The sequence below is a fragment of the Pelophylax lessonae genome (assembly GCF_965119305.1).
Source record: "Pelophylax lessonae genome assembly, chromosome: 4".
NCBI classification, from domain to species: Eukaryota; Metazoa; Chordata; class Amphibia; order Anura; family Ranidae; genus Pelophylax; species Pelophylax lessonae.
Window position 1 is genome coordinate 46751085 of NC_138771.1, and position 25119 is coordinate 46776203.

At 42.4% G+C, this 25119-nt stretch overlaps 1 protein-coding gene across 4 annotated transcripts in view; it reads right to left on the reverse strand.

Moving 5' to 3' along the window:
• Nucleotides 1-25119, reverse strand: part of NTRK3 (neurotrophic receptor tyrosine kinase 3) — a 1045167-nt gene that overhangs the window by 502763 nt on the left and 517285 nt on the right. For all 4 annotated transcript variants that reach the window (XM_082254695.1, XM_082254693.1, XM_082254694.1 and 1 more), the window contains exons 6-7: nucleotides 15800-15957; nucleotides 11065-11207 (exon numbers count right to left, since the gene is read on the reverse strand). In XM_082254695.1, the coding sequence (XP_082110821.1) occupies nucleotides 11065-11207; nucleotides 15800-15957 (301 nt within the window). The remainder of the gene's footprint in view (nucleotides 1-11064; nucleotides 11208-15799; nucleotides 15958-25119) is intronic.

Sequence of the window (25119 nt, forward strand, 5' to 3'; positions counted from 1 at the left end):
TGTTGGAGCACACTCTGCGTGGCATTATGGACAGGGCACTGGAGGCAGAGCAGCAGGAGGAAGAGGAGGACTTCCTTGCCTCTCAAGGCCCCCTTTATCCTGAGAATCCTGACCCCATTATGCCTAGCTCCCAGAGGCCCGAGCAGGATCCAGGGGTGGAAGAGGAGGAGGAGGACGATTCTGCGGGAACTTTTGCAGGGTTTGAGGAGGAGGAGGAGGAAGACATGCGGCAATCTGCAAGGCCTAGTTTGACTCCCTCGGGACACTTTGGAGTAGTACGTGGCTGGGAGGAGGAGGAGCCCGTTGAAGATAATGTCGTTATGAGTGACCCCGAGGAGTCAGCTTCTCAGGCCTTCGCTAATTTGCGACGCATGGGAAACATCATGCTCCAGAGCCTGCGAAAGGACCCCAGAATCAAGGCCATTAAAGAGACTAACCACTATTGGTTGGCCACCCTACTTGACCCCCGGTACAAGTGTAAAGTCTCGGAGCTTTTCCCATCCACCCATAGAGTCCACAGGATCAAATCCCTTGAGGACAGTCTCAAGAGGAATCTGGTGAACATGTTCCCCGACTCCCGTAGGGTGCAGGGGCGGGGACAACCTACCATGGATTCTACTGGTGGTCACGAGAGGAGCGTTGGAGAAGGCGTGCGGTTGACGGATGCCTTTCGGTCTTTTTTTAGTCCTCACCGCCCAGGCCTCTCAGCTGCCACATCGCATCGACAGCGTCTGCATCACATGGTGGACGATTACGTGAGGGCACAAAGTGACACAGAGGGCTTTTCATGTGACGAATCCGATCCACTGGCATACTGGGTCTTAAGATTAGACCACTGGCCAGAACTGGCCCAGTATGCCATGGAGTTGTTGGCCTGCCCTGCTTCCAGTGTCCTATCGGAACGGGCATTCAGCGCAGCAGGAGGATTCGTCACAGACCATCGAACTAGACTCTCCACCGACTAAGTCGACCGTTTGACATTAATTAAGATGAATCAGTCGTGGATATCAAGCTTTGATGCACCTGATGCAGACCTTGTAGACTAGGCTATCGTTGTGATGTGGCAGTTGAGCCTCAGTTTAAGCCTGGACCATGGTGCCACCCTCAAACCCTCCTCTCATTCTCTTTACGTTCACAGAACCTCATTTTGGTTATGACAAAAACGACAATGTTTGCGCACCTGTTCCACAGGTGCACACCTTTACAATTTTTGGGCCTCCTTCAACACCAGCTCTTTGGGGTTAAGGTGGGGAGGCTATGCTAAAACAAAAACGACAATGTTTGCGCACCTGTTCCACAGGTGCACACCTTTACAATTTTTGGGCCTCCTTCAACACCAGCTCTTTGGGGTTAAGGTGGGGAGGCTATGCTAAAACAAAAACGACAATGTTTGCGCACCTGTTCCACAGGTGCACACCTTTACAATTTTTGGGCCTCCTTCAACACCAGCTCTTTGGGGTTAAGGTGGGGAGGCTATGCTAAAACAAAAACGACAATGTTTGCGCACCTGTTCCACAGGTGCACACCTTTACAATTTTTGGGCCTCCTTCAACGCCAGCTCTTTGGGGTTAAGGTGGGGAGGCTATGCTAAAACAAAAACGACAATGTTTGCGCACCTGTTCCACAGGTGCACACCTTTACAATTTTTGGGCCTCCTTCAACACCAGCTCTTTGGGGTTAAGGTGGGGAGGCTATGCTAAACAAAAACTACCATGTTTGCGAACCTGTTCCACAGGTGCACACCTTTACAATTTTTGGGCCTCCTTCAACACCAGCTCTTTGGGGTTAAGGTGGGGAGGCTATGCTAAACAAAAACTACCATGTTTGCGCACCTGTTCCACAGGTGCACACCTTTACAATTTTTGGGCCTCCTTCAACACCAGCTCTTTGGGGTTAAGGTGGGGAGGCTATGCTAAACAAAAACTACCATGTTTGCGAACCTGTTCCACAGGTGCACACCTTTACAATTTTTGGGCCTCCTTCAACACCAGTTCTTTGGGGTTAAGGTGGGGAGGCTATGCTAAACAAAAACTACCATGTTTGCGAACCTGTTCCACAGGTGCACACCTTTACAATTTTTGGGCCTCCTTCAACACCAGCTCTTTGGGGTTAAGGTGGGGAGGCTATGCTAAACAAAAACTACCATGTTTGCGAACCTGTTCCACAGGTGCACACCTTTACAATTTTTGGGCCTCCTTCAACACCAGCTCTTTGGGGTTAAGGTGGGGAGGCTATGCTAAACAAAAACTACCATGTTTGCGAACCTGTTCCACAGGTGCACACCTTTACAATTTTTGGGCCTCCTTCAACACCAGCTCTTTGGGGTTAAGGTGGGGAGGCTATGCTAAACAAAAACTACCATGTTTGCGAACCTGTTCCACAGGTGCACACCTTTACAATTTTTGGGCCTCCTTCAAAGCCAGCTCTTTGGGGTTATGGTGGGGAGGCTCCGCCAACACCAAAACTACCATGTTTGCGCACCTGTTCCACAGGTGCACACCTTCATAATTTTTACGCCTTCTTCAACACCAGCTCTTTGGGCTTACAGTGGTATGGCTCCGCCAACACCCAAACAACAATTTTTGCGCACCTGTCACACAGATGCATATCATTGTAATTTTTTTCCTTACAAAGGCAATTATTGCTTTCATTACCAGCACTTTCATAGGGATATGGTGTCAAGGCATCGTCCGCACCACCAAATGCCCAATTTTTAAGCATCCTTTACTTCTATTCAAAGTCAAGAGACAACAGTATTCATCCAAAACATCTCTAATCTTGTTCACTCTGCACTACATTGTGGCCCCTACCCCTAACCCTCAATGTATCCGTGCATATATGTCTGTTTCTTGTGAGATTTCAAGTTAAAGTGCACCAAACACCATTTTACATGAAATAAAGTGCAATTACATACATCTTTGGACTTCTTGAAACATTTGGTAATAAAAGCCCCATTGTGGAAATACACCCGTTAATTATATGCACATTTAAAGAGACAGCACCTTTTTCCAAAAAAACCTCTAATCTTGTTCCCAGTGCACTGCATTATGTCCCCATCATACACATTGGCTGAGCCGTTGATTAGGAGCAAAAGAAAGGTGCGGTTAAGCAAAAAAGTCATTTTTGAAGGTTTGGTATGCTGTAATTCTGGTTCTGGACATGCTACAGAGCTGAAACTTCACAGGTACAACTTTTAGACCCCCCAGACACTAAATCCAAAGAAATCTCTTTTTTTTTTTTTTTCAATAATTGGCTATCTATCAAAAACGACAATTTTTAAGAACTTTTTTTTGTGTGATTAATAGTCCCTGGGGCATGACCCAGAACCCTAGGCACTTTTTAGGGGCATTTATTGGGTTTTAGGGCTTAAAAATGGTGTTTTTTGATTACAGAAGTTCGGGTCCCATTGATTTCAATGGGGTTCTGAAATCCGAACCGAACTTTCGTGAAGTTCGGGTGTTCTGGTCGAACCGAACTTTTCAAAAGTTCGATCATCCCTACTCAGCAAGGCAAAAATACTGGCAGAACCTCAGTAGGAAGAAAACAGAGAGAACCTCAGCAGGCAAAACACAGGAAGCATTGGCAGAACCTCAACAGGAAAAAACACAGGTAGAACAAAATCAAAGCAAAACAATAGGAGAACTTCAACATGACAGACCGCAGGGAATGCCTCAGCATGACAGAAGACAGGAAGAATCTCAGCAGGGCAAAACACTAGGACAACCTGAGAGTGGCTAAACAATGAGACAACCTCATTAGGGCAAAAAATGAGAGAACCTCAGATGGGCAGAACACAGGGAGAACCTAATTGGGGCAGATCACAGGGAGATCCTCAGGATGTCAAAACATTGGGAGAACTTCATAAGGGCCAAACACAAAGAGAATCCCAGCAGAGCAAAACACAGGCAAAATCTCAGCAGGGCCAAACATGGGGAGAACGTTAGGATGTGAAACACTGGGAGAACCTTGAAAGGGCACTAGAAAACCCTCTGTAGAGCAAAAGACTGAGAACCTCAGAAGGCAAAACACAAGGAGAACCTCAGCAGGGGAAAGCACAAGCAGAATCGCAGCAGAAAGAACACAGGGAGAATCCTAGCATGGCAGAACACTAGAAGAACATTCGCAGAGCAGAACATTGGGAGAACCTCAGCAAAGCAGAACACTGGGAGAACCTCAGCAGGGCAAAAACATTGGTAGAACCTCAGCAGGGAGGAACACAGAGAAACCCCGAGCAGGTCAGAACACTGGGAGATCCTCAGCAGGGCAAAATACAGGAAGCATAAGCAGAACCTCAGCAGGACAAAACACAGGTAGAACTAAGGCAGGGCAAAACAATATGAGAACCTCAACACAGCAGACCACAGGAAAAGCCTCAGCAGGACAGAACACAGGGAGAATCCCAGCAGGGCAAAACACAGGGAGAAACTAACTAAGGCCAATCACATGAAGAACCTAAGGATGTGAAAACACAGGAAAAACTTAATTGGGTAAAACATTAAGAAAATCTCAGCAGAGCAGAACACAGACAGACTCTCAGAAGGGCAGAGCATGGGATGGACGTTAGGATGACAAAACAAACATCAGCAGGGCAGAACACTGGGAGAACCTCAGCAGGGCAGAACACTGGAAAAACATCAGCAGGGCAGAACAATGGGAGAACCTCAGCAGGGCAGAAGACTGGGAGAACATCAGCAGGGCAGAACACTGGAAAAACATCAGCAGGGCAGAACACTGGGAGAACCTCAGCAGGGCAGAACACTGGGAGAACCTCAGCAGGGCAGAACACTGGAAAAAAATCAGCAGGGCAGAACACTGGGAAAACATCAGCAGGGCAGAACACTGGGAGAACCTCAGCAGGGCAAAACAAAGGGAGCACAAGCAGAACCTCAGCAGGACAAAACTCAGGTAGAACTAAGGCAGGGCAAAACAATATGAGAACCTGAACATGGCAAACCACAGGGAAAGCCTCAGTAGGACAGAACAAAGGGAAAATCTCAGCAGGGCAAAACACAGGGATAAACTAACTAGGGCTGATCACATTGAAGAACCTAAGGATATAAAAACACAGGAAAAACCTCATTGGGTAAAACATAAAGAGAACCTCAGCAGAGCAGAACACAGACAGACTCTCAGAAGGGCAGAACATGGAGAGGACATTAGGATGACAAAACACTGGGAGAACCTCTTTAAGACAGAACTATGGGTGAACATTGGCAGAAAAGAACAATGGCAGAACCTCAATAGGGCAGAGCCCCTATGAAAACATCAGCAGGGCAAAACCCTGGGAGAACCTGAGCAGGGCAAAACAAAGGGAGCACAAGCAGAACCTCAGCAGGATAAAGGGCTGGGACAATGTAACCGATTATTTTCATCTGAAGGTATTACAGAGGAATACATATTTTTGTATTATTATTTTGCCTTGACATACGCTGTAAGGAATGATTACATCATAACCACTCTATGACTTGGAACTGACCAAACCAAAGGTATTAGGCAATTTTAATTTTAACATATGTTAACTAAAGGGGAACAAATCTACAAAATCGGCATTGTCCTAAATAAATATCAGAACAAGCATTAGGCAGAAGGGAAAAAGCTAATGGAAATAGACAATTGACAGGTTTAGACAAAGAGATGTGACATGCACTGAGTAATAGAGACAACAGAGGGCTTGGACAGCCTTTACACTTGTACAGTATTACTCAGAAGGAACATATGCCACTCTGAGCCTTATGACCTTCTTCTGCGCTTTTACTAAAGGGGATGGACAAGGTTCCCACCTCTATAAAATATAAATGTGAGATTTTCAATTCAGTTCACTGCACATGTGCACAGCTAAGCAAGTCTGCTAAATAAAATCTGTTAAAGGTTCTGACAAACTTTTTTTTTAACCAACTCAGTTTGTTCCACAAACTAAAATACCATACATTGTACACTCTTGTCACATATTATTATCATTTTTATTTTATCACTATTATTATATGTTATCATTGTAAATAGTTTCTCCTTTTTTATGAAGCAGTATAAAGATCACTGAGGAAAAATTTGGTAACTCAATGCAAGTATTTTATATGATCAAAATTCGAATTGGGAGCTAAAGATTCAGATATGTATATATTGGGCAAATTTTGCTAAAACATCAGGGACCTGTTGGCACCCTCCTGCCCCTCATTCTTTGATTAAAAAAATCTAAGGAGACAGGTGGAAAATTGTCGGCTGAACCACGATTGCATCCAATTAGAAGCATCTGCTGTTTTGGTATTTTGGAAGCTGTCATACAATAGCCCAGCAGTTGGATTCCTCCATCTGTGCTATAAAGGAATTTGTTAGATATTTTTTTTTTTTTTTTTGCTCAGCCTTACAGGCTGAATGTAAAAAATCTGTCAGTGTATGCCCAGCCTTACATCAATTTGTACATCTGCAATATAGTAGATGTAAATACTTGGGTCTATAAACCCATTTTGACATCCATTTTACATTCCATAGTCATGGCACATGAATAATATGACCCAAAACCACTTCAAAACACCCTTTCTTTCAATAATTTGACCACAAAATCCCCTCTTGCTCTCCAAGCTTCAAATGTTCAGCTGCTTGGCTGTCATTGTGATTCCTGCCAGGAGCCACTTTAATCAGACTCTACAGAATCCATTTTTTTTTTTTTAATTTAGGAAGAAATCAAGAAGAGTTGAGATTTCTGCAAAGTTTCTATTGATGTCTGCATTGGGGAGATTCCCCTAACTTCCCTTTTCCAGTGAGGGGAATGGGTGACAGAGTGACACTAGGGCAGGAAAACAGAGATAGCGTAAAAAAAAAAAAAATCTAACCCTTCCCTAAAATGTTCATATTTATCAGAAGAACATATTAAAGTGTCTGGGCAAAATAAAATGTCATTTTCCAACTTACCATACAATCCATTCCATGGAGTTCATTGAGGAACATGCAAATTTAGAGACTGTTTGGCTATACTGTTGCCTACAAGATGATATGGAAACTGGCAAACAAAACAGTGACCAGCTCAGTATAACGCCTCCTACTCCCGGCATGCCTAAGTTCCTTGGAAAAGCACACAGAGATGGAGCTATGGGATCCATGTCTCTTATTAAACTTCAAGAAATACATTTTTGGTAAGTACAAACATCTAATTTTCTTTTATCGAGGGATCAAGTGAATTAAGAATTCAGAAACTGTTGGGAAGTCGCAAAAGTAGTCCAACTGAGGGCTTGGCAACAGTCCCCGATCACCAGCTGGCAGGATCATATGACGATCACAGCTGGCATCAAGAAAAGCCAGAATATCGACCTGGTAAAAGATCGTTGAACAAAAAATATAAGCTGACAATTTTGCAAATCTGGTAAACAGCAGCTTGATGCCAAAAAGTCCAAGAAGCACTCACAGATCTAGTAGAGTGTGTCTTGACAAGGAAAGGTGGAAACTAATCCTTAAGCTTGAGTGTTCATCTGTTTGAGGCACTGGGAAATGATGAAACGAGAAGCAGACTCCGCTTTATGGGGACCATAAGGAATGACAAAGAGTGGTTCAGTTTTCTCGCTGAAGCAGTGGACAAGATTGAAGACACTTGAGCTACAGAGGTTACCTCATATTCACTCACAGGTGATGCACACAAGAAATGAGGTGGGGGACTTCTAACAACTCATTCACACACATAATTTTAGGGTCAGTTTGAATGGCAACCAGACCCCTTTTGATGACCTTAGTCTAATCATTTGAGTTTGGCAGATCCAAGTTTTGGCCATGGCAGGGTGTAGGGCATGGCCTGCCAGATAAAACAAGATTTTGGAATCGCTCAATAATGAAAAAATGGGGCATTCGTCATCATTCATGGATAGTTATGGCTTTGGCTAAAATGGGAAACTACTGGATTCACAACAGATTCACCTCACCTTTTAACAAAGTCCACCTCACCTGGGTACAGGAGTGATACTGATAGCCACTTGAAAGGGATAAAGAATTAGGGTTTTTGCAGTCTAAATAAAGATGATGGCAAACCATAGGTGCATGGGAATAATTATAGCAGTCTTGTGAATTCTGTACCTAGGCTAGGAACAGCACTAGTAGAAGCCACAAGATTGACTTCTAATTTTAAAATGGTGAGAACCATGTCAATAAGACCATTATGGTCTCTTTAAGCCTTTGAATTCTGGCAGAAACCTGCAACTCCTCAAGGATAGAATTGTTCATTAGGACTTAGTTTACCTTTGGGACCAAGTTTTATGTTACACCCATTTTTAGCCCCATACAGACCTGGAGTTGGGATATGAACAATGCAGCAGGCTGTGCATTGTCCCTCTGATGCATTATTCTTGTTTGCAATGCTCTGCGGGCCTCAATGCAAATTAATAAATGTACATTCCTCCTTTTATCAATATGGATGCATCTATTCATTTATTTCAGAAGGTGGGCTATGCCTTTAAGAGACTGAGCATCTGTAAGAGTTTCAGGCCCTTAAAGACCCAGCAGCCGCTAATGCCACGGGTAGATCTGATAAGGATTCTGCAGGGGAAGGAGTGGAAATACGCTTATTGTCTCTGCAGGTCAGAGTCAACATTTAAGGTTTCAAAATGACTCATAAAAACTCTGCACAAAGGAGGTGAAATAGTCCTAAGATAAAGTCAAGGGGAAGGGCAGGAGTTATTGAGGACTGAAAATTCCAAGCTGCCAGTGTCAGCCTTTCGAGGCATGCTTTGCAGACAGCACCGGAACTGTCAGTGGATCATGAGCTGTATGCACCTGAAACTGTTCCCTATGAATCTGACATCTGTCATCTGCAAGGTAGGGCAATGTGGTCCAGGGCCAAGTCTTGAATTCTCATGAGCAGGTTTCTGGTAGCAGGAAAGGCTTCAGGCAGCAAAGTCACTGTACATGGGCAGTAGAGACAAAGCAAGCATAAATCTATATGTCACTTACAGTGAAAGAACAGCAACAGAAAAGAGAGAGGGGAACACATGTGCCCCACACTCCATCCAGCTTTAAAACCTTTTGCTGTAAATTGACAGAAAGTGGGGTACTATAAATGGCACCCAATGGCCATACAAGTGACGTAGCTCGTTGTGCTCAGCCCACATGGCCCACCCACAAAGTGAGCCTTCAGAGACAGAGTCACACTTGGGGCTTTGCCATGGCTCTGGTTCCAGAAAGAGCTAACTAACAAGCTAAAAGTCTGGAAAGCATCACTTACATTGCAGAGCCCAGAGGTCACATTCCAGACTAGTCATGCAGTCGTCCAGTCCTCAAAAGCTAGTGCCGCTCCTGATTAGGGATGATCGAACTTTTGAAAAGTTTGGTTCGACCAGAACACCCGAATTTCCCAAAAGTTCGGTACGGATTCCAGAACCCCATTGAAATCAATGGGACCCGATCTTCTGGAATCAAAAAACACCATTTTGAAGCCCTAAAACCTAATAATAATTGCAAAATGACACTGGAGCAACACAAATGCTTCCACTCTCTTCCACAGCCTCTGTATTACAGTGCTGGAGTTTTGGCGTATGGGGGGCGTATTCACTCCTCATTGGGCTCTGGACCCCGTAGTCACTCCAATCACATTTTACTGATGTTTCTGGGCCAATCATGGGCTTTTAAAGCCCAGTTCATGTCCCATTGCATTCTGGGCGGTTCTGGTGGCCGAATTCCAAACTTTTACAGCAAAAAGTTCGGAATTCGGCCGAATTTTGAATACCCAATGTTTGGGTCGAACCGATGGTCAACCCGAACAGTTCGATCATCCCTACTCCTGATAGCTGAGACCAGCTCAGTAGCTTGTAGAGTTATCTTAAAAAGTAGCTAGCAAAAATGATTACCTGAGCAGAGAAAAGTTGTCCGCCCTCATAGGACACTAGCAAAACACTGAGACATGCTGGGAGTAGTAGGGGGTTATACCAGGCGGGTTAATGTTTTTTTCTTTTTTTTTGTTTGCCATCTTTCAATACATGTACTTTTCCCCATGTTTTGTCTTTTTAAATAATCTACAAGTATTGACAAACACCTGATGATCCTGCCAAAATACCAAACGCTATACTAAGGTTTCTGCCCAGATATATATTTTAAGACATTTATTCTATATGCCAGCATCACAGAATTATAAATTGTGTACATACTACACGTGGGGGAGGACCCCGACCTGTGTTCAGCACCACACCCCCCCTCCCAAAAGGGTATAAAGATGAGGTGATGAGGCTGCGTGCTCACGCCCTCAGTAGAAGTCCAGTGCCGACGAAACGCGTCAGAGCGTGAGCACGCGGCCATTCTGTTTACACCAAGGACATCCCAGAGGATCCCCAGCTATAACGCCAATTGAGTCCGGGCAACATCGCGATCAGGTGGCTGGATCACCCGTACCGTGTGGCTCAGTGGGGACAACGTTAGCAGCGGGAGGACGGGTCTTGTGCCTTGGATATGTTGTTTGCTTAACTACATCCGATTCCATGTGAGTGTGATTTTAACTTTTCAATAAAGCCTTGTTTGTACATATTACGCTATGGGTCCCTATTGTTCCCCTTTTATGTGAGAGGAGAGAAGGAGGTGCTGTCTATATCCCTAACTAGTTGGAGTGGAATCCTGAGGGGATCGCCATCCTCAAGTGGAGAATTATTTGTTGAATAAAGCGCTATACCCTAGCGTTAAGGGTACGTGTCCACTCTCAAGGGGGGGAGCACAGTGGTGAGGTGAAGGATATGGTGGTTGCAGAGTGATCAACAAAGAAGTCTTGTGTTTTCACTACACAACGAGTTTTCTATGCACCCAATCTTTCGTGTGACTTCACCCTGAGATTATCATGGACTTATGAACTTTATGGCTTTATAACAATTCACTATTTTGATAGGCTGATTTTATTTTGCCATATACCCTCAACCTCGTCAGAGGCTGTCTTTAGCGCTGCTAGTGTTTATGTGGGCTGAGGCTCTTGTACGCACCTTTTTTATGTACATACTAATGCTTATGTAAATTCTTTACATACAAATTATACAGATAATATGCATAGAAATGAAAATAGGAAGAAGGAGAATACTTTATTTACTCTAACCTTTAAGTCATGCCTCTCACCTGATGTGTGTTAATTGAATGTAGGTTTGTAACTGTCCAATCCACATCTGGTAATGGGGACCCAGACCCATTACAGGTGACCACAGCATTGTCCCCTTCATGGACCACCAAACTGCTATGACTAACGCTGATCTCTGGAACATCTGCACACAAAGAAAACAGATCACTGCATTACTTGACCTTATTATAAAAAATATGATCTTCCAGGGAGTTCACTAGTTCAGCTGTGTAAAGTATACCTCCGAAAATCTGATTACTTCGAGATATGGTTTCATTTTATCCTCCAAAATGTTTTTTAAGTAGCCCATCTGCTCCTATCTTAATTCCCCATGGACAATTTAGTGATTATATTGCACTCCCCTAATAGGCACCATTTTTAATCTTGAAACCTTTGCTGATATGAGCTGGAACAAAATAAAAACTAGTCACAATAATGTCATCAACGTTCGTAATTGCCCTGGGTTTGTAATCCAGAAGATGCTACAAGGAATACATTAATAGAAAAGCCTTCCATCTGCAGCTTATGGAGCGACAGAAACGCTACTTGAAAACAGAGGAGCCTCTTTAGGTTTTACATTTTTTTGCAAACAAAATGAAGGAACCTTAAACAGTGGCGCTAAGCTGATTATATTGATCACATATTCTCCGGCACCTGTTGGCAGGCTGTGGAAAATGGAACTGTGAGTGGCAGTGAGAATTATTTATCTCGATAACATAAGCTAATCCTCTAGGAAGACAAGAAGGCTGGAATATATTCAAATTCTCAATGCCACAAGAAGCTGTGATAGCATAATTCAAGTCAGTGCTGTACCTGCATACTCAACAGGACATGCTTTGTTATCTTATAAAAAACAAAGTTCAGGTGGAAGACACAGAAGATAAGAGAGCACTGATCTAATTTTTCTACATTTATTTTGGATTTGCCTGGTGTCTAAAGCTTGAAAAAGACACTTTTGTTAACATTACTGTCAATGTGTATGTAAATTTAATTTTTTTCTGTTTTGCATTGAGCAGGCAAGAATAAAGCAAGCCATAGATGATGCAATTCTCTTAGAGGTTGCAGGAGAGAAAATGACTCCATTCCAGGGGCTGACTGGCAGCTTTCAGCCCAGGGGTCAAGTATAAACCAGAGGCCCGTGGTGCAGCAACTCGGCCCCCCTCCCACTCTCCCTCTTTCTGGCCTCCTCCTGACCTCCATTCCAGGCTGAAGCTCCACTCCAGGTACTCTTTACTCCCTGGCCAAACTCGGGGCTGGCTGGGGGAGAAGAGTCTCCAGTGGGGTATGGAACCGGCCTCTTTTCAGACACAGTGTACACCATCCAAGGCCTGCGCTCTGTCCTTGTCTTCTTCCAGCACTCAGTAGGTCAGCGGTGGGGAATTTTTACTTCTCTTCACCAGTAATCCTTTAGGCATGTCTGTGGCAGAAGCAGTGCAGCCTTAGATGGGACATGAGAGTGGCCTGGGAGGCAAATGCCCCCCTGCCCCCAAGCCCAGTCCTCCCCTGCTCCATTCCCCCATCAACACATTGGGATTGAGTTCCTAAAGGCAAGTAGACTGTGCACTTAGTAAATGAAGTAAAACTTCACTTTGCAAAAAATACACAATCACATGCAAGGAAAATAAAAAAGCAGCATTTTTGCTTGCACATGATTGAATGATTGAAGTCAGCAGAGCTTCTGCTTATTTAACCAGTTCTGGACCGGAAGGATTTGCCCCCCTTAATGACCAGGCCATTTTTTGTGATTCGGCACTGCGTTACTTTAATGGACAATTGCACGGTCATGCGACGCTGTACCCATATAATATTGATGTCCTTTTTTTCCCTCAAATAGAGCTTTCTTTTGGTGGTATTTAATCACCTGTGCTATTTTTATTTTTTGCGCTATAAACAACAAAGTGCGACATTTCTGAAGAAAAAAAAAAAAAAAAACAATATTTTTTACTTTCTGTTATATAATATTGCCCAAAAAAAATTTAAAAATCTATTTTTTTCATTCTTTTAGGCCAATGTGTATTCTGCTACATATTTTTGGAAAAAAAAAATCACAAAAAGTTGTCGCTTCTACAAACTAGGAGAAAGATTTATGTAATTTTTATTTATTTATTTTTTACTAGTAATAGCGGCGATCTGCTATTTTTACCGGGACTGCCACATTGTGGCATACAGATCGGACCCCTGACGTTTTTAACACTTTTGGGGGGACCAGTGACATTACTACAGTAATCAGTGCTAAAAATATGCACTGTTACTGTAAGATTGACATTGGCAGGGAAGGGGTTAACCTAGGGGTGATCAAAGGGTTAAGTGTGAGCCTAGGGGAGTGTTTACTAACTGTGGGGGGAGGGGCTTGTGAATTGACCACAGAGATCTGTGATCCTATATAGAAGGATCACAGGCAATCTGCGATCATTCCAGAGAGAAGAACGGTCAGCTGTGTTTACAATAGCTGACCGTTCTTCTCTCTCAGCAGGGAGCGATCATGTGTGCCCTGCGGCAATCACGGCTGCCGGTCCCGTAGATTGGCATCCACACTGCCTAGACGGGTTGGGAGCGTGCCATTTGCCCCCCGGCACCCTGCGTGTGACCGACGTAGAGCTACGTTGGTTCACACAGGAGAGCCAGCCTGTCGCAGTAAAACCGGGGCGGGCGGTCGGGAACCAGTTAATAAGCTCTGGAGCAACTGTACTTGCAAAGTGTAGCTGCAGTTTGTAAAGTGAACAGTCTATTTGCCTTTAGTAAATCAACCCCAGTCAATTGTTCGGGAACTACAATTCCTATCATGCCTAGTCATATCTGTAAATGTCATAGTTTTACAATGCCTCATGGGATGTGTAGTTTTGCAACAGCTGGAGGGCCATAGTTTGAGGATCCCTGCTTTAGAGGTAAGTGACTCAGTCCTTTAATATATAGAGTTATTGCAATTGCCTAGCAGAAGTGGAGGCAAGTTCCTTGGGGGGGGGATCCTCGTTCTTGAAAGCTGACGTTTTCTTAAACCACAGTTTAGGTATCTTCCACCATTCACCCAACTTATTTTTTTTAACTTAACAATAAAAGATATTTTAAACCACAATGTTTGCTTTCGTTTTGGATACAGTGAGAAAGGAGTAAAAAAAAAAAAAAAAAAAACCCTCCATGTTGTTTATTGCTATCTGGGTCTTCGTCTTTTTTTTTTTCAGTTTTGGTCAGCTTTGTGAAGGCTCACCAGAGTCTCTACTGGAAGATTTACCTTCATATAGTTTAGTGATAATTTTCAATTCCCAATGACTTTATGTCTTTATGGAAAGGGTTACCTTGACATATACGTAGATACGATGAATCTACCTAGTGGAGCAACAGACGGGAATAAAAGTTGACACCTCTAATGCTTCTCTACTTCTTACAACATTTTTTCATTTCTAGTTTTGCCGGTCCTTAATCTATCCAAAGCTAAAACAAACTGCTTGCTCTAGATACACTTTGGGGTTGATTTACTAAAACTAGGAAGTGCAAAATCTAATGCAGCTCTGTATAGAAACCAATCAGTCTCCGGGTTTGTTGTCAAAGCTTAACTGAACAAGCTGAAGTTAGAAGGCTACCATACACAGCTGCACCTGGTTTTGCACTCCCTGGTTTTAGTAGATCAACCTCTTTATATTAAAAAAGAAGAGATACAGTAAGGCTCCTTTCACATAGGCGGTGCGCCTGATGGAGTCTGTTTTGCTCAGCGGATATCGATCCACCGATACCCGCTGAGCAGGCGGATGACAGCTCTGTCTCCGCTCTGTGTGCAGAGACTGAGCTGTCAGATCCACGCTGTCCTCTATGGGAGATCGGATGATAACGGACCGTCTGTCCGTTCTCATCCGATCCCATTCGATCCTCCAGACAGATGGAAAATAGGGTTTCCATCTGTCTGGATTTCACTGACAGGATCGGATCGGATAGCAGTGGGTGTCAGCGGAGATATCTCCGCTGACATCCGCTGCCCCATAGGGATGCATGGAGCATCCGATCAGGTCCACCTGAAAAACTGACAGGCGGATCGGAGCAGAAAGCCTGTGTGAAAAGGTCTTAAGTTGAAAATTTCTGTTCATTTTCTATGATGTTTATATTTCTGTGGTGTGTGGAATAACTAAACAACTTTTTTCTTTTATGATTAATTATTTTACAAAGACATAAAACTGACATTTGACATTATGGGTTTCAGACTTTAAAAAAAAAAAGGGAGGTTAGTCCACCTTAGATACCCAACGTTACAAGAAGCTACTGGTTAAAAAAAACTCACACATGTCCACCCACAAATGAGTGGTCCATTTTAGGCAGACTTAAGTGGGGTACACACTATAAGAAAATCGGGCGAACAATCGTCAGATTTTCCTCGTTGTGTCACAGCAAATCGGAACCGATGAACGAAAATTCTCACGAAAATTCTCGTACGACAAATGCTTTTTTTTGTTGTTTATTGTTTCTGACCATGCACAGTCTTTCTTTTCTGATTTTTCTCTTACAAAAATCGTATAAAAACGGTACACATTAAACAAAAATTGTTCATTTTTTCCATATGAGAAAGATTTTGGAGTTTGCCCCTTTGAGAATTTTCATACGAAAATTCAGAATCGGCTGTAGAAAGTTCTGTACACACTATACGAAAATCGTACGAAAACTCTTTGGACGAAAATGTTCGCCCAATTTTCTTATAGTGTGTACGAGCCTTTACACATAAAACCTGCCACATGTAAAAAATAAATTTCTTACCACAATGTGAGATATTCATACTATGTAGGGGGATGAACCGACCCTCCCTGTTCATACACTGAAGTGACTGTCGTCCCAGATTCGCTTCATTCTTTGAATGACCAATTTGAATCCAACGAATGCCACAACTGCAGTTGAAACGGTTGTTTTCTAATTTCCTGAAATAAGAATAAAGCAAACTTGTCAATAAAAATCACCCTTTAGGATACATAGATTACCAGCATTAACAAATAGCATTAATAATCTCATTATTAATTTGGTATCTCAAAAATACTACAGTTCCCCCAACTCCACCTGTATGCCTGGGTGCATCTAAACCCAAAAGCAAAAATAGAATACATTGTAGCTTATCAGTCCTTAGATGTTGTGGCTGTATTACAAATGTATTTATTTATTTATTAGGTCTCTCTCATATGATTCTACCATTGAAACACACTTACTGTGTTAGGATGACAATGCTCACACAACCTATTGTATCAAGATATGAAATATGTCTTGACGAATATTGTTAGACGTTACATATGCATTCAAGTGGAACTTCACCTAAAAAAGGGAAGTTCCTTCCCCCCTAACATTTTTGGAATTTTTTTTCTTCTGGGAGTGGGTACCCAGTGGGATCGACCGATTATCGGCAATGCCAATATATCGGGGGTCGATATGCACTTTCCCCGATATATCAGAATCTGCCCCTGAGGTTACCGATATTGCCAATATTTTGGGAAAGTGCTTGTACTGGGGTGATGCCTGCAGCTACAGGCATGACCTCGGTACCGGTGTCCATAGCTGTCGGTCGGCTGTCTTGTAATGACAACGGATGCGGCTGAGAAGTCGCTCGGCTGTCATTACAAGGAGCGGGAAGGGCACGTCCCCCCCCTCCCGCCACCTTCCGCGGCTCACCTATCCTGCACGGCCGCCGAAGACCTGATAAAAAAAATATATATTGGTTGATCACTAGTTTTGACAGATACCTGCTTCCCACTTCCACTCGGATTGCTTAGGCCCCAGGGGGCTACAGGTTCATTCACAAAGCGCAGCGCAACTTATGCTGGCACATTGAGGAGCCAACTGTGAAGCTGCAGGATGTCGCAGCCAGCTTCCCACATCCAAGATACAGCCCCAGGGACCTAAAGACCAGTGAAGAACCGACCCGGGTGGGGGCAGCCTGGATCCCTGGACTGGTAAGTACATGTTTATTAAAAGTCAACAGCAATCTTACTTCCCCTATCTCATCTATGAATCCACATCTTGCACTTTTTCCCCCTCTAATACTTAGCCAGCTCCTCTCAAAAGCTTAACTTTAAAATGCAGTGAAAGTGCATTTCATAAACCTATTATGCCAATTCTGACCCTAAACCAAGAATCTTGGGCATAGACTTAATCAGGCTTTGTAATGTTGATGATACGCCTACTATAAAGTAATACCCTATACCAGTGATGGCAAACCTTGGCACCCCAGATGTTTTGGAACCACACTTCCCATGAGGTTAAGCTACACTGCAGAGTGCATAAGCATCATCCGAAATGTAGTTCCAAAACATCTGGGGTGCCAAGGTTCGCCATCACTGCCCTATACTAACTTGCCGAAATTTCAGCTTAGGTTCAAAATATATTTTGTTAACAATAAGAAACCACTTATATCCGACCAGCTGCTCTACTGTTACTAGGAGAAAATCCCTAATGTGATTCATGGTCAATTGTCAACCTGTTGACTTATATTCTGTTTAATGCAAAATACTATTTACATTTTTTTTTTTTGTTTTTTATTTATTTTTATTGGAAACATTTGAAAACATACATAGTAATAACACACAGCGTATTTTAAAGCATTGTGGTATTGGAAAACGTAAACACTGAAAATCGTAGAACATAATAAACGTTGCAAAAAAAGATATAGGCATGGGGTAATAGGGGAGGGGGAGGGTTAGGAAACCTATGGGAGGTTGATAGCCTCTATTTTATTTTTTAATTGTTCTTCTGTATTATCAACAGTCCTTTGATATTCTGTTATCATTATTATTTTCAATAAACTTAAGTTTGGGAAAAAAAAGAAAGCGTTTGCTTAACCTTGTATAACTTTGTAAAAAGTAAAAGTTGTACAGTTAGCAACCCAAAGCAACCAATCAGAAAGCAACTTTTATATGTCCCCTCTAAGTTGAATTTTAATGGTTGTACTGTGTTATATGTTTGCATCCTGTGGTTAAATAAGCCCAAATTTTGTTAGTTTTTTTTTTTCTTCATTTAAACCTACGGTGACCGGAGACTGTCAATGACATCATACTATACAAAATACTGTTGCTTTTCTAATTCCTGTCCTATGAGGAATAGAATCTCTCACTGAACACTGTTCAAAGTTGAGGACAAGCTGGGAAGCGACTGCTGAAATGTCACCTTTAATGACTTTCCTAAAGATAAATTTGTTCCACCTGCAAAATCACAATGGACAGATTTGGCTTATTATAGCCCATATTAAGTTAAAGACTTTAGGGCATTTGTTGTTTTAAGTAACTTTTTTTTGTAATGACCTGTAAGTTGTTTCTGCGGATCTCAGCAGTGGTCGTACACTGGCCAGAATGTTAAATATATTTCTGATTCAGCACAGGTGGCTTGGTTAGAATTTCCAGGCTGGACTTCAACTTCAATCATTTTTTATGCAGGAATGCAATTATTGCGATACAATTTTGCATGAGCAAGGAGCAGAGGGTAATGCAGGAGCATAATCAACCATTTAAAGGACACTTGTGTTTAAATTAAAATGAACAAATGTAGAAACGCTACACAAGCCATTTTGTAAGGTACCGTTTTTTATATATTTTTTTTAGTTCTGAATAAAGTATTTCTTTTTTTTTTTTATCATAGATAGAGTAGTGATGCATTAAAGCTGAACTCCAGGTATGATCTTTGCATACTTACATTGGTCTAGCTTGGCACAATGTTCTACGTGTCTAATGTTCTATGTGTGCCTACCAGGGGAGGACTGGGCCAGGGGGCAATGACCCCCCGGGCCTCTCTGATGCCCCATAAAAAGGCTGCACTGCTTCTGACACAGACATGCCTAAAGTATTCCTGGTGAAGAGAAGTAAAAAGTCCCTGCCGCTCACCTAATGAGTGCGGGATGAAGACAAGGACAGAGGACAGAGTGCAGGCCTCCCCCTAACATGTAAAAGAAATAGTGTAAAATGTATGACTGCAAAGTCCATATCATATACAATGAAAGAGAATGAGTCACTCCAGGAAAAGCAAGAAGCCCACAAAGATAATGCTCAATTCCCAAATAATATTTATATATATAATATAATATACTGTATATCCTTGATGTTGAAAACCACGTGAGCCGCCACCAAACAGGTTTAATCAGCCTCTTACCAGATCTCCATGATCCTTATTACAGGGATCATAGACAGCAGGAAAGCAAATAATATCAGAATGAGATCTCCCAGCTATCCTCTCTCCTGTGGGTCCAACGATCCTCTCATGGATTAACAGGCCATGTGAAAAGAATACTCCACATAGTGTAATATTGTCACACATGTGCATGGAATTTACCAGAGGTGCTCTTTATATATTGGCTTAATGTAACTAGCCATCTATTTGCCCAAATTTAATAAATACATGTGTGACAATATTACACTATGACTTCGTCAACGTGTGACGAAGCGCGTAGGAGGAGCTTGCGGCACGTCACGCCGCTACGTACGGGGGACGCGGTGGCCATTTTCTTGGTTGGTTACCAAGTTTAAACCAAGTGCATGGACTTTACCAGAGATGCTCTTTATATATCGGCTAAATGTAAGTAGCCATCTATTTGCCCAAATTTAATAAATACATGTGTGACAATATTACACTATGTGGAGTATTCTTTTCACATGGCCTGTTAATCCATGAGAGGATCGTTGGACCCACGGGAGAGAGGATAGCTGGGAGGTCTCATCCTGATATTATTTGCTTTCCTGCTGTCTATGATCCCTGTAATAAGGATCATGGAGATCTGGTAAGAGGCCGATTAAACCTGTTGCGGCTCTCCTTCACGTGGTTTTCAACATCAAGGATATATATTATTTGGGAATTGAGTACTATCTTTGTGGACTTCTTGCTTTTCCTGGAGGGACTCATTCTCTTTCCTTGTATATGATATGGACTTTGCAGTCATAAATTTTAAAGGACATTAGCGCTACACTATTTCTTTTATCTGTTTATTTTGATCTGGTTTCTCATTCAGGATCAAGTGTTGACAGCTTGTTCATTTATTTGTGCAATTATGTATGGTTATCTTCAGTAAGCGCAGCAATTCCTCTATTTATTTTCTCCCCCTAACATGGATGGTGTAAACTGTGTCTGAGCTAAGGCCTGTTCGATGCCCCACTGGATACTCTCCGACCCCCTGGCCAGCCCCAACCAAGCTGTTCCAGCTCCACCCAACCCCCCCTCCTTGGTGGCCAGGTCAGGAACCTGTATTTGGCCAGTGAGTAGAGAATACCTGGAATGGGGGTCAGGAGGAGGCCAGGTAGAGGGAGAGTGGAAAGAGGCACCATGGGCCTCTGGTTTGCACTTGCCCCCTGAGTTGAAATTTGCCAGTCAACCCCAGGTGCCTACCAGGGCTTTTTTTTTCTTAGAGAATAGGTGCAGGTACTCCTTCCTTCTAAATCACCCCCTACCTACCTCCAAGCCCCATCCCTTGGTTCCACTCCTTACCCACCTTCCAGTGCCACCCCTTTTAGAGAATACACAACCAAGCAATTTGTATGGAATTTGATACTAATAAAGCAATAAAATAGATCCCCTGCAATCAACGACACTAGATCTCCCCTATCAACAATAGCTCCCACCCCCCATCAATAATAGACCCTAGCAACAATAGATCTATCCAGCAACAATAGCTCCCACCCCCAATCAAAATACACCCGTCCAGCAACAATAGACCTCACTAGAAACAATAAATCTATCAGCAGCCAGCAACAATACACCCATCCCTGAACAGTAGATCCCTCCCAGCAACAATAGATCCTCCACCAGCAACAAGAAATCTCTCCAGCAACATAAGACCCCCACAGCAGTAGATCCCTCAAGTGACCATAGATTCCCCAGTAGCTAGCATCAAAAGACCCTCCAGCACAATTTAGCACCCCTTGTCATTACATTCATTGAGTGCTGGAGATGCCATAACTGCGTTCCCCTGCCTTCCCACTGAAAAAAGCCTTGGTGCCTACTATTCTATACCTGATGGACTGCCGGGGAAGCTAAAAATCACTGTAGAGTAGTTGGTGTTACTACACTTCAACCACAGGAGGTCGCTTTCTTAGCACTGCTGCCAGTTATAGAATATCTTATATTTTTTTTCAATGGATACAAGGTGTTCTCTAATTGGACCAGGAGGAGATTATGACATCAACGCCTTTCCTCTCCACCTCGTCCAAATTGTCTTAACTGAAAAAAAAGAAATATGAATGGTGGCAACACTGCGGTACAGTGTGGAAAGGGGAAGTCACCTAAACAGGACCTGGAACATTGTGGCTCTTGCTGTAGTAGTGCTGACTACTACAGTAATTGTCAGCTTCTCCAGGGGCCTCTGAGGTATGAAATATGCATACTTACATTGATCGATTTCCCTTCAATTCCTGTTGTGGTGACAACTTAAAAATGTAAAAATTCCCCACTTTAAGTTCTGGTGACAATGGTCAGGAGGACATAGTGAATGTCCTTAGCAGTGACACAGACAGCAATGGGGGTTCTAGCCCCACATCTTTATTCAAAACTAAAACAAAATTTTGGCTGAGGAACTCTGTAAATAATATTACTGCAGGAGGTAAATGTAACAAAGTCATTTATACTTACTTATGAACTGCTAGTGAGCTATAATTACTTGGATCTCACCTCTATACTACTATTGTGCGCAATTCCGGCCCCAGTGCAATTCTTCTAATAAGGCCTCATGCACACGGGACATTTTTACAGATGCTGTTTTTGGCTTCACTCATTTTTTTTCTGCAGCCAATAAACTCCCCAGCATGTTATCCTATGTGTCCATGCACACATAGGCTGTTATCAGCAGTTTTTGGCAGGGGCGTTTTCTGGCTGGAAAGAAAATACCCAGAACTAGTGGGTTTTTGGAGGCGTTTTTCAGCTGTAAAAATGCTCTAACTCTAAAAAAAAAAGTTGAAAAATAACAAAAAGTGCTGCAAAACATGGCTATTCTGCGTTTATCAGCATTTTTTTAGCTATAAGGTGTTGTGAGAATATAAATTTGGTAAAAAAAATCTAAAAAATTCTACAACTAAAAAATGCTGGAAAATGCTGAAAAACTTCTACAGCTACAGCTTTCTATAGCGAACGATATTGGCTTTTTTTTTTTTTAACGTCCAGTGTGCATGAGGCCTTAGAGTAGGTGGTCCTATGAATATCTCTGGGACCAACTATTAATGGTAATTCATGTTCTACTTTCTTAATGCTGAATAGGAGGTTCTCCCTGCTATTTTCCCTGGTGCTCTTCCTATTAGTGGACAAGTAAATGACTCCTGCGCTCAGGGGCAGACTGGCAACTTTCGGCCCAGGAGGCAACTACAAACCAGAGGCCCATGGTGCAGCGACTCGGCCCCCCCCCCCTCCCACTCTCCCTCTTCCTGTCCTCCTCCTGACCCCCATTCCAGGCTGAAGCCCTGCTCCAGATACTCTTTACTCACTGGCTGAATCTGGCCAGGGGGCAGTAGAGGGGAGCTGGGAAAGCTCGGCTGGGGCTGGCAGGGGAGAGTCTCCACTGGGGCATGGAATCGGCCTCTGCTCAGACACAGGGGAGGGAGGCCTGCGCTCTGTCCTTGTCTTCATCCTGCACTCAGTAGGTCAGCAGTGAGGACTTTTTACTTTTCTTCACCAGGAATCATTTAGGCATGTCTGTGGCAGAAGCGGTGCAGCCTTTTTACGGGGCATCAGAGTGGCCCAGGGGGCAATTGCCCCCCTGGCCCAGTCCTCCCCTGCCTGTGCTCAAATGTTGCATAAAGGCAAGAGAGGCAATGGCTATGTCGTTGGCATCTGAAATCTTGCTGCCCTCTCAGGATGATGGGTATCCACACAAACTGAAAGCAAAAAAACAAGAGAAGGGTGCACCGACCTAGCGCAACACCATAAAATATTTATTGGAAAATTGTTAAAACCACATCATGCATTATACTCACAAGAGTACGTAAAAGCAGAAACCAAAAGAGTTCCTTCGGCCGCAGGACCATGATCCTTAGTAATGACCGGCGAACTTGAAGGTGTCCATATAGATAAGGCTAATGTTTTTCGAGGGACATTGGATCTGAGAAAAGAGGGTTCTCCCTTGAAACGTGTTAGCCTTATCTATATGGACACCTTCAAGTTCGCCTGTCATTACTAAGGATCATGGTCCTGGACAGCCGAAGGTACTCTTTTGGTTACTGCTTTTATATAGCGTACTCTTGTGAGTATAATGCATGAAGTGGTTTCAAAAATGTTCCCATAAATATTTTTTGGTGTTGTGCTAGGTCGGTGCGCCCTTCTCTTGTTTTTTGCTCTTGCTATTAGTCTTAGGCCAGCCATACATGGAGCAAATTTTTTTCCTGCCTAGTGTTGCTGAGAACAGGAGCGAGCCAATCACATAGGTACACAATGAGAATACAAGAAAGCTATGAGTGATTTCTTACCAGTTTAAAAAAAAAAAAAAAAAAAAAAAAAACATAGCTGGCTGTTGATTCACCCAAATTGTCATTTTAATTAAAAGTACATTTAAAAAAAAAAAAGATAAAGATAAAAAAAATAATCAATAAAAAACAAGTGCAGTTACCCTTTAAATTATATTTTTTTTAAGTCAAAAGAACAATGATATTTTAAAATGTTCTCTTTGCTCACTGTGCTCAGTTACTCATCTGCCCCTTTCTGGGCCGTCTTGGTGTGAGGGGATTAATAAAATCAGATCTATGGAAAATATCTATTGGTTGCAGCATAATGCTCTTTGCACTTATTAAGTAAATAAATACACTCCAAAGTCAAAAGGTTTCAGTAACAACCAGAACATTAATAACAATATGTGTTTTTTTTTTGTTTTTTTTTCAAAAGTCTGCTTTATATTTGTAATACAAATACAAATAAAATAAAACCAATATAAAATAAAATAAATAAAACAAGCTTAATGGCTGAAAATGTAACATTTACCCCTAACTTTACAACAGAATAATTGTTTTAATAAAGTTGCACTCCTGCTATATATTGTTTACTATTTATACATTTCTGAAGGCAAGTACTGTAATATGGTAGAACTAATATTAATATTAGTAATAATAACAATTATGATTAGAAAAAGAAGAAGATGAAAAAGATTTATAGCGTAAAATGTAATATTGATCCCAAACTTCAGGAGAGAATAATCAATTTAATAACGCTGCATCCCTGGTATGACTATCAATGTCTTGTTTGCAATGTATGCATTTTGAATGTCAAGTTATGTGTTAAAACTAATAAAGAGAAATAGTAATAATAATAATAATAAAAAATAATAATATTAAGAAAAGGTATAGTTGAAAAATTTAAAAAATTAACCCCTAGTTCTACATCAGAATCATAGTTGTAATAAAATGATACTCCTGTTATACTTTTAATGTCTTTCCTAAAGAGAAATTATATGTTAACACCAAAAATAATAATCATACAAATAATAATACTAATAGTAACACTAATAATAATAGTAATAAAAAAAAAGAAGAAGAAATAGATTTATAGGTAAAAATGTAATATTTACCTTTAACTATAAGACAGAATCATTGTTTTAATAAAGTTGTCTATCTGCTTATAAGTGCCTAGTTTACAAAGTATACATTTATTAACCACTTGCCGACTGCCTAACGCCGATCTACGTCGGCAGTCAGCCCCTCACAGGCAAAGTGACGTAGGGCTACGTCACTAGCTTGTGAGGGTCTAGGGAGCGAGCGCGCGCCCCCGGAGGCGCGCTCCCGCTCCCGCGTGGTCACGGACCCCCCCGCGCGTGTGACCAGCGGACCCGATGTCCGCCGGTCACTCGGCGATCGGCGGGGGAGAGGGAGAATGTCAGGCAGCTTGTGTAAACAAGCTGCCTGTCATTCTCCTCGCTGTAAAGACACTGATAAAACGGATCTAGTATGTAGATCCGTTGATCAGTGTCCTTACAGCTCAAGCCACAGCCAATCACAGTAGAAAGCACGCCCCTAGGGATACACACAGCCCCTCCCTTCCAAATAAAGTTAACCCCTTCACAACCAGTGTATTTTTACAGTAACAGTGCATATGTATAGCACTGATTACTGTAGAAATGTCACTGGTAACCCCAAAAGTGTCACAAA